This window comes from Cebus imitator, unplaced genomic scaffold (assembly GCF_001604975.1).
Source record: "Cebus imitator isolate Cc_AM_T3 unplaced genomic scaffold, Cebus_imitator-1.0 Scaffold326, whole genome shotgun sequence".
NCBI lineage: Eukaryota > Metazoa > Chordata > Mammalia > Primates > Cebidae > Cebus > Cebus imitator.
The window spans coordinates 2,283,947-2,293,189 of record NW_016107641.1 but is presented as its reverse complement, the minus strand read 5'-3'; the positions used below and the strand labels follow the sequence as shown (position 1 = coordinate 2,293,189).

The following is a 9,243-nucleotide window of genomic DNA, read 5'->3' as shown; positions in this document are numbered from 1 at the left end:
GTGACGTTGGGTCAGGTGGAAGGGGACTTTTCACATTTTGTTCTGTATCCTTCTGTATCATTTAACTTCTATAAAATCAGAATGAATAAAAACTTGCATGTTTTGTCACACACACACACACACACACACACGCCACAGGCACGGGAAATAATAAAAGTGTCTGTTTCAGAAGATTTTTGCAAAGCCCACAGCCACTGCAGCAAATCCTCTCAGGCTTCTGAGAATGGCAGCCACCCTCATGGGAGCGTTGATTGTCCCAAATGTTTGCTTTAATCAATGCAATTATCAGAACATCAATTAGGCTGGAAGGCTAAAAGGCTCTGAAACCTTTTGATTTGCAAGGAGCCTTGTTCTTGCCTGCTGCTCTGTGTCACACTCTTAATCTTTCTTAAGTGGCTTATTGGTGACTCTGACTTGTTAACTTTTCCACTATTTCCCCAAACTGCATCTTCTCCTTTTCCTAGCTCACTGAGAAGTTCCACTGTGCCCAAGTCTAGTACTAAAGCCAGACGCCTATGGGTTATCTATGTCCCCACTCTTATACCTGGTCAACCACTAAATCCCTGGAGCTGATCCCCAGAAGTTTCTCAAATCTGGCCACCTTGCTCCATCTCTACTGCAAGTACTTTACTGCCTCTCACCTGGAATTTAAATTTTGAACATCAGAAGAACCTTTAAGAGACAGTTTCCCTATGGCTCAGCCCTGCTTCCTGAAGTAAAATTTTCAGCTTTCCTCTGATTCTGTGAGTTGTTGTCTTGTATACAACCTTCATATCAACTCTTTTTTGGCTGAAGCTAGCCAGGTCATTTTTGGTGCTTGTGTCCAAAGAATTCCCAATGAACCTTGCCCTTCTGCACCAGATAAAATCTTACTCATCCTTTAGGATCCAAGTCAAGTGTCAATTTACTCATTGATTCATTCACTCAACAAATATTTACTGAAAAATACCATGAGCTAGTACTGTGCTAAGTGCTGAAGATTCTTGACCATATGAACCACTATCTCCAAATAAATAACTTTTAGGAGATCTCAGGTACAGATGTTAGTTGTATTCCGTTCTTTGTGGCATTCTGTCAGCACTGATCTGGTAATTGATTAATTACCTCATATCCATATTCCCTGTCTTCCTCCCCCGACAAGTAACCATATTAATTGGTTTGATATGTATTCAAATATATTCTTGTGAAATGCATACTGTAGTTTTGAGATTAAAATTCAAGTGTGGAAGCACAGAACCCAGTTAGGAGTCTGCTGCAATAATTCAGGGGACAGTTGATAGCAACTCAAACCACAGGCGTGTTGTTTCCGTGCAAGGAACCCCTTGAGATGAGAACAAAACCCAACAGAAAGTTGAAAAAAAAATACAACAGAAAACCCCAAACTAACAAAGTGAGATGTACATCGCTGATAACGAGAGATGCAGAATAAAACAATAATAGGACATTGCATCTGCTATTCTGGTAATAATTAGAAAGCCGATCTCTATCCCAGAGAAAGTTCCGCACAGGATCCTAAGGGAATGTGTATGAAGATGTTCACTGCAGCCTTGTTTGTGGCCACAGGGTGGTGAAGACAGCATGGGTTACCATTACTGGGAGGATGAATGGGTAAAATGTGTATCAGATTTGGGTAAGCACTTTTCATGCATTATCTCACCTTTTTTTCAAAACATCCCTAAGATAGTGGAACTTTCCATAGCATTCCCATTTTACAGACGACAAAACAAAACTTATCCTCTCCTACACACAAAGGCTGCTTGTCTTCTGGTACATTCGTCCTAGTTTTAGGACGAGGACAGGGGGTTCAGGGCCTCAGCCCCACCCGGCGGTCTCAGAGAGGAGTCCTCCCTTCGGCCTTGGGCGACCTCGGGCCTGGGTCGCCAGCACCGCGGACAGCGCCAGGCGCTGGGCGGGGCGTCCACGGAGACGTCAAGACGCGCGGAGTCTCTGGGGCGCGCGCCCGTGGGCGGCTGCACCACGTGACCCAGGTAATTGGCACGGCGCGCGCGCTCCCCTTCCGCGCAGCCCCCTGACCTGCAGCCTCTGGACCTCGCCGCAGCGCGGACTCCGCCTGCCCGCCCGGTGAGCGCGGCGGCTCGCCCCCTCCCGGTCCCTGCTCCGCCGCTCCTCCCGCAGTCCTGGGGACCGGCCCCCGGCTCCTCTCCCCTGGGTCCTGGGGCGCCACTGCCCGCAGCCCGGAGCCTGGCCCCGCCGGGGGGAGGGGGAGGGGGAAGAGACCGTGACCTTGGCTCCGCCCTTGGCTGGCCGCGGCCTGCCCCGGGACCCCCAGCCCTTCGTGCGTCGGACGCGGCCAGTGCAGGGTCCTGCGCAGAGGAGCGGGTGCTTGTGGTGGGTTTCTCCAACTCGAGGACTGCAGACTGCCCCGCGGTTTCCGTGGTCAGGGGAGGGCCCAGGGCCGCGAGAGCCGCCCCCGGGATGAGGAGGGTCAGCTCTGTGGTCTTGGTGGGACCCTCAGGCAGCTTCGAAGTCTCAGGACTTCCAAGGAACCTAATAGACGTTTTTAACCGCAGCCTCCGATCACAGAGAAAGCTGAGGCCTGAGAGAGGGCGGCATGGTCTGAGGTCGCTGCTAGCATGGGAAGTGCTTTTTCCACCCGCAGGGAGATGTGGGAGGGGGATGGGGTAATCGCGAGGCCACAACAGGCTGCAGTATGCATTTGCCGAACCGGAAAGACCCCTCTGATGCCCCTCAGCCACCTGGCTCAAGCAGGCCCTAACAGTCCCTCCCCAGTGTCTTGAAACAGGCCCCATCTGCTTCTGTACTTTTCCCGCTTCTGGGCTTTAGTCCAGGCCCTTCATCTCTTCCAGGTAAAGAAGCACACCCCCTCGCTGTCCTGCCCCTGCCTGGGACCTTGGCCTGCCTTCCCTGCTCTTGGGTTTGGCAAACTAGAGTTGCGGTTTGTTGATTAGCCAAGCTCATTCGATTCTCAGAAAGTGGGGTCGGAGTAGACCTGCTGCTGTGAGAATCCAGGCTCTGCTGCTGCCCAGCTTGGAGGGCTCCCTGGGGAGAACCCTTCCGGCCTCGGTTTACTGATCTCTGCAATGGATGCATTAGGGAGTAGTCCACACCAGGGCACCCCAGACAGGGTCATGTGTGGGAGTCTTAGTGTGAGGAGTTTTCTGGGGTTGGGCTGAGGTTCTGAGGTTGGGTTGGAGATGCTGTGTGACCTTGCCCTCAGCGAAGAGACCCCCTCAAGAGATACCCAGGGCAACTCTGCTGGAGTCTGGACTGAGCAGGGGGATGCACAGGGACCCTGACTCTCCCTCCTTGCTGCTGCCCTCGACTGTATAGGCAGGAACTAGCAGGGCTAGCTTGGGCTCTGGCTTTAGATACTGAGCCCTAATGCCCTGCAGGGATGCAGGTGGGGGTGGGCGGCAGGTTGCTCTCTTGCCAGGCTGGGTCAAGGCCACAGCAGTGCCCAGTGGCCAACTCAGACTGTTCAATGTTTATAAAACACAGTGTTCCTGCACCGGGACATTCTGGACACAGCCAGACTTTGTCCCTATCTGGCCCAAACTGCTCCATTCCCCTGTGGGGGTGGGTGGGAGTGGGGCTGGCAGAGGAAGCAGCTCTGGCTTAGCTGATGGGATGTGCATCTCTAAGAGAAGTCTGGCTTACATCCTGACTGCAGTGAGCAGGGCACAGTCCCTGGAACCCACACAGAGCCCCATCACTTACAAGCTTAGCCAGCTTAGCCTCTTGTACCTCAGTTTATAAAGTGGAACTGGTATGAGTGCTCACCTAATGGGATGTTGAGAGGATTAAATGAGCTCAGTATCTGTCCCAGAATCAGTGCTCCTGATGGTGCCTATTATGTTTATTCCCCTGGTGATGGTCTTGGTATTTGGTTTCCTTTGCCATAGACTGGGGATGATAAAGCATCCTGGGTTGTTGGATTCTTTCTGATGCTCCAGAAGATTCTCCCTGATGCTTCAGAGGCTCCTGGGCCCAGTGGCCAGCTGGGCTGGCTCAGCCTTCTTTTTGCCCAGGCCTTCGGGATGGTGAGAGGCAGAACAGGAGTTGGGACCCCAGAGCTCCTGGCTGGTACTTGGAGAGGTGCTACTCCAGGGGGAGTCTGCTCCAAGCGCCCTGCACTGGCACTGTAGAGCTTGGCATCACTGGCTGGTGGGCTGGGCCACATGGCTGGAAGCCTCAGGGGCTGAGCCTGTGGGAGGGAAGCTTGGGGTGCTCAGAGGCTGCCAAGCCCACCTCCTTCCTCCCAGCAGTGGAATCTTTTTTGTTTTGTAAATTTTCTCTGTTCAGGCTTGCTGCTGGTTGCCCCAGGAGTCTGTCCTTCCTCCATGGAGGTGACATCACCCCTTTCCTCTGGCTCAAGTGAGTTAGAAGGAGGGCTGTGCCCTGGCCTCTGGTGGGGCCTGACCTTTAGTGGAAAGTCTAGCCAGTGAATTCCTGGTGACGTGGCTGAGCTGATGGCAGGGGTGAGGCAGAAGAGCGCACAGGGGGCCTGTTGGCTGAGCACACCTAAGTGGCCTGGGCAGTACTTGGGAGCCAGTTTTACCCCAGAATGCATATTTTCTGGAGCCTGAGCTGTCCAGAGGTAGCAGACTCCTCCTGGTTGCACAATCCCTGGTGGGGTGGTTCTTGTATCTAGCTTATAAGCTGGGCTTTCTGGGCAGGAGGACATTAGCTGGTGTTCACAGGGAGCTGCTCTATGGCTGTGCTGGGGCAGAGGAGGGAGTTCTGCTCACAGTTGTAGGGTGGGGGAACAGAGGTCCCACTTTACATATCCTGTGTAGGATGAGGTGGCAGGGGTATGGGGTGATTTGGGACTTCAGTGGGCCCTATCAACCCCTAACCTGCCTGGATAGGGGGGTCTAGGGATCTAGCTTCTCCAGGATTGGCAGAGGCTCTTAGAACTCTTACCCTCCAAGGAATGGAAAAAGCCCCCATCACTGAAATCCCAAGATTTAGGTATTTTCCCTGGGAAGGTACAGGTGACCGAGTGGGGTGAGATGAGCTGAAGGTCGTGGTTCCCCCTGGCCTGGGTGGGCTTCCAGTCCGTACCTCCCTGGGCTGTTAACTGTCTTGAGTGGCACTGGTCCTGGGTGTAAGTTCTCAGGGTGTCCAGAGTATGGGAGCCAGGGAAGGTAGCTCCAGTCCAAGGGGTGGGCTGGGCCTGGGGCCACCTTCCATTCCACTCTTCCTGCTTCTCCAGACCTTAGCCCTTCCTGCAGTGAAGTGGGGCCATTATTGGGGCTGGTGTCACTAGCCTTCTGGCTGGGCCTGGGAGGGAGGGCACTCTGGGCCAGTATTGTAGTCACAGGGAGTCACTGGTCACTTTTGGTCACAATGACTAGAGCTACAGGCCTCCTGAGATAGCGTGTCTCTGTCACCCCCCGATACCTGTGCTCACTGGATGCTTTTGTCCTTGCTTTTCCCTGACCATGCGTGGCATACCTGGCCCTTGGAGGACTCCCTGCCCTGGTTCAAGGGTGGTGGGCCTGTGACCCACTCCTTCTTGGGGGTATTCCCTGCACCTGCCCTGTGGCTCTGAGTGGGCTCCAGGACCTAAGCTGGGTGCTAGAGGGTCCCACTAGGTTCGTCCAGGACCTAGGCTGGGTGCTCCCTGAGGCAGGGCCTGGGCAGTTCATGTCTCTGCACAGGCCTTAGAGCCTATCAGGGAAGGAATGTGCTCTGGGGCGAATGAGGCACCGCAGGGCTGGAGCTCAGGGCTGTTCAATATCTATTGATGGAGTTTACTGAGCCAGGGGCTCCCACCAGACAGTGAGCCCAGGGGGCTGGAAGAGTGTCGCATTCCCACTGTCTCATCACTGCCTAGCCCAGCACCATCCGCCCAGTGGGATTGAAGAGGCTGATGAGTGGACAGTGGCTTGGTAGAGCCTCTTCCGGTCCTGGTCCTGTCATTTATGCCTCTCTTTCATTGTCTATGTCCAGAATGAGTCAGCTGTGGCTGCTGCCATCCCGCCTTGGGGCACAGGCCGCAAGGCTCCTGGCTGCACATGATGTCCCGGTGTTTGGCTGGCGCAGCAGGTCCTCTGGGCCACCAGCCGCCTTCCCAAGCAGCAAAGATGGAGGCAGCTCCAGTTACATGGAGGAGATGTACTTCGCCTGGTTGGAAAACCCCCAGAGTGTCCACAAGGTCGGCACCCTCACCCTGCCCTGGGCCACTGCAAGGGAGGGAAGCCCTGGGGCCGGGCTGTGGCGGGGCAGCGGGGAGAAGCAGCTTGCCTGCTGTGTGACCCTGGACAGGTTTCTTTGCCTCTCCGGTCCTCAGTCATCAAAGCCTATTGCTTTCCTGTTGCTGAACCAGCCAGTGGGTGATGGTCTTGATTGAGAGGCCCTGGCCATGCCCTGCTCAGCCACACCTGAGCCCTGCTGTGCCCCTTTGTCCTGCTCTGCTATCTCCATATGGCCCCTTATATGTAATTAGGGACATACATGTTTATGTATGTATTGAGCTAATAAGCACTTGCTGATGGTAAAGAAAAAAAAAATTATCAGATGAGAGGGTGAAAAATGAAGTTGCTCTCTGACCCCTTCACTTGAAGTGGAAAGCAGTGCAATCACATGATCCAAAACCAGGTGTAAGAAGTTACAGTCAGAAAGCTCCCTCCTAATCTATCCCCATCTGCTCAGTTCCCACTGTCCCCCAACTTAGTGTCATCTATATCCTTTCTAAGACTTGCCTTAGGTAAACTTACTGCAAATGTTAACTCTGGATTTGTCTCCCTTTATGCAAAAAAGTAACCTATAACACATACTGTTCTGCTCCTTGCTGTTTCACTTGGTGATGTATCTCCAAGATCTTTCCACATCAGTACATAAAGAGTCTCATTGTTCCCTCTGTCCAGCTGTGTAGTATTCCATTGCATATGTGTGCCACCCCCATTCCTGCTGACGGACATCTGGTTCACTTCTAGCCTCTGGCTGTGGTGAACAGTGCTGCAGTGCGTCATCTTACACCTTCATCATCTTGCACCTGCACAGCCATCTATAGGATAAATTCTCCAGAGTGGAATAGTTGGGTCCAGGAGTAGCTGTGTGTGTAATTTTGATGGGTATTGCCAAATTGCTTTCCATGGGGATTGTACCAACTGAGTCTCCCACCAGTGCTGTATGGGGGTGCATGGAGAAAAGTGCTTTTACAGTATTCTCCTGGAAAACGCATGCAAGTGCCTGTGTATGTGCACGTCTGCTTTTTGCTTCTACACAGGGAATAGCAGCCGTACGTCTTCTACTTTGTTCACTTTAAAGCGTATCTTGGCAATATTCCATATCCACAATACCAAACGCACCTTTTTTAAAAAGACTGTAATCTTCCAGATTCTAAATGTAAAGTCATCATTTAGCCAGTATTCTACTGAGAGCCATGTAGGTTGTTTTCACGTTGTTGTTTTTATAAACAGTTCTGCAGGGAACACCCTTGTGTGTACATCAGGCACCCTGGGAAGGCCCTGAGAGGTGTGGTCCCCAAGGAAGACCTGACACCCCCTGGGGCCCCAGCCTGGGCCACCCCTGACTCTTCCCAGGCCCTGACCTGACGGTGTTCTTACTTCTGCCCTGCCCAGTCCTGGGACAGCTTCTTCCGGAAAGCCAGCGAGGAAGCCTCTTCTGGCTCTGCTCAGCCACAGCCCACTTCTGTCACCCGTGAGAGCAGGTCTGTAGTCTCAAGCCGGACAAAGACCAGCAAGTTGGTGGAGGACCACCTGGCCGTGCAGTCCCTGATCCGGGCCTACCAGGTGAGGGGCAGCTGAGGCACAGGCTGGGAGGCTGCACTCGCTTTTGGGGTGTGGCCAGGCACTGAGGAAAGGGGTCTGAGCTCCAACATCATCGCCCCAGAGAGGCCTTCTCCTGGTCCTCTACTGAGTGACAGCCACTCCTCTGGCCAGTCTTTGCCACATCACCATTCAGAGCACTTCGCACCTGCTTGAAATATTTTTTGTGCATACTGACTTGTGTGCTTGTGGTCTTGTGGTCCCCTTGCACACACTATGCCCCAAGTACGTGGAGGAACACTTAGTAAGGGATCAGTTCCAGAGCCTGCTGAATGAGGAGTGAATAGATTAACCCTTGTTAATTCTGTTTTCTCCTCTAGAATGGGCATCCCAAGAGAACAGGGACTGATACAGCAGGTTCCTAATTCATGTTTATGGAATGAATGGTTCAGTAAACAATTCTCCATCACCAGTTGCTCCTCCTGGAGACTTAGGCTTTCCTAGGCTGGGCCCCTGCTCTTTCAGAGTCCCAGTGATGGTCTGTGCTTTTATTGTTGACTGAACAGGACTAATTGGAGGACTGCTCTGGCGTTCAGGCTGTAACAAGTATAATCATTTGGAATATCTCTGGGAACTGGTGGCAGGAGGTATTTCGTCAGGGAAATGTGAGGCAACAGCAAGCCACTACAAGGCCAGGGTAGAGGGGGGCATTGGCAAATGGAAATGATGCTTTGCCTCTGAATGAGGTGCCCAGTGTGTGGGATGGAACTGAGTTCCCTATACACCAGCCACCCAGAGATGGAAAGGGAAGGTGAGGAGGGTTGGGTTCCCTTGCTGGCCTGAGGACCCATCAATGGTGGGCCACCTGGGAGTAAACAGAAGCTAGTTGTATTGTGTCTTTCCTGGCTGGCTAAAAGAAGCGGACAGTGATCTAGTCCTTGACTTCAAAAATGAAGAACAAGATGTAAAACTGTATTAAATCCAGGGAAACCTTCAAGGTGCTGCTTGAGGGACTTATCTTGTAAGCACAGGTCTCAGCCTTTCAGCAGCTGTTTGTTCTTTGATTAACCAAGAGGAGGCATTCATTAGAGAGTTTTCCTGGCAGGGTGGCCTCTGGATTCAGGTGTGTTACTCTTGTGCCTGGTGTGGATAAGCACCAGGAGGGCTGCGGCCTCTTACAGGCCAGTAGCAGACACAGCTCTGGTTAGAATCACCTGCACACTGTACTGAAAAAAAAAAACAAAAACAAAAACACTGTATTATGGGCAGAAGGAGTTGGACTTGGTGGCTCATGCCTATAATCCCAGTACTTTGGGAGGCTGAGATGGGTGGATCACGAGGTCAGGAGTTCAAGACTAGCCTGGCCAAGATGGTGAAACTCTGTCTCTACTAAATATACAAAAAAAATTAGCCAGGCAGGGTGGTGCGTGCCTGTAATCTCAGCTACTCAGGAGGCTGAGGCAGGGAATTGCTTGAACCTGGGAGGCGGAGGTTGCAGTGAGCTGAAATCGTGCCACTTCACTCC

The 9,243-nt window shown here is 52.6% G+C and overlaps 1 protein-coding gene across 4 annotated transcripts in view; it reads left to right on the top strand.

The window, feature by feature from the left end:
- Positions 1 to 1,946: 1,946 nt before the first annotated feature.
- Positions 1,947 to 9,243, top strand: part of OGDHL (oxoglutarate dehydrogenase L) — a 28,305-nt gene continuing 21,008 nt past the window's right edge. For 3 of the 4 annotated variants that reach the window (XR_001818028.2, XM_017504698.2, XM_017504697.2), the window contains exons 1-3: positions 1,947 to 2,082; positions 5,938 to 6,142; positions 7,572 to 7,742. Coding sequence is in view for 2 of the 4 variants with exons in the window: in XM_017504698.2 (XP_017360187.1) it covers positions 5,939 to 6,142; positions 7,572 to 7,742 (375 nt within the window). In the remaining 2 variants the exon portion in view is untranslated. The remainder of the gene's footprint in view (positions 2,083 to 5,937; positions 6,143 to 7,571; positions 7,743 to 9,243) is intronic. The other variant, XM_037729962.1, reaches the window with a different exon arrangement.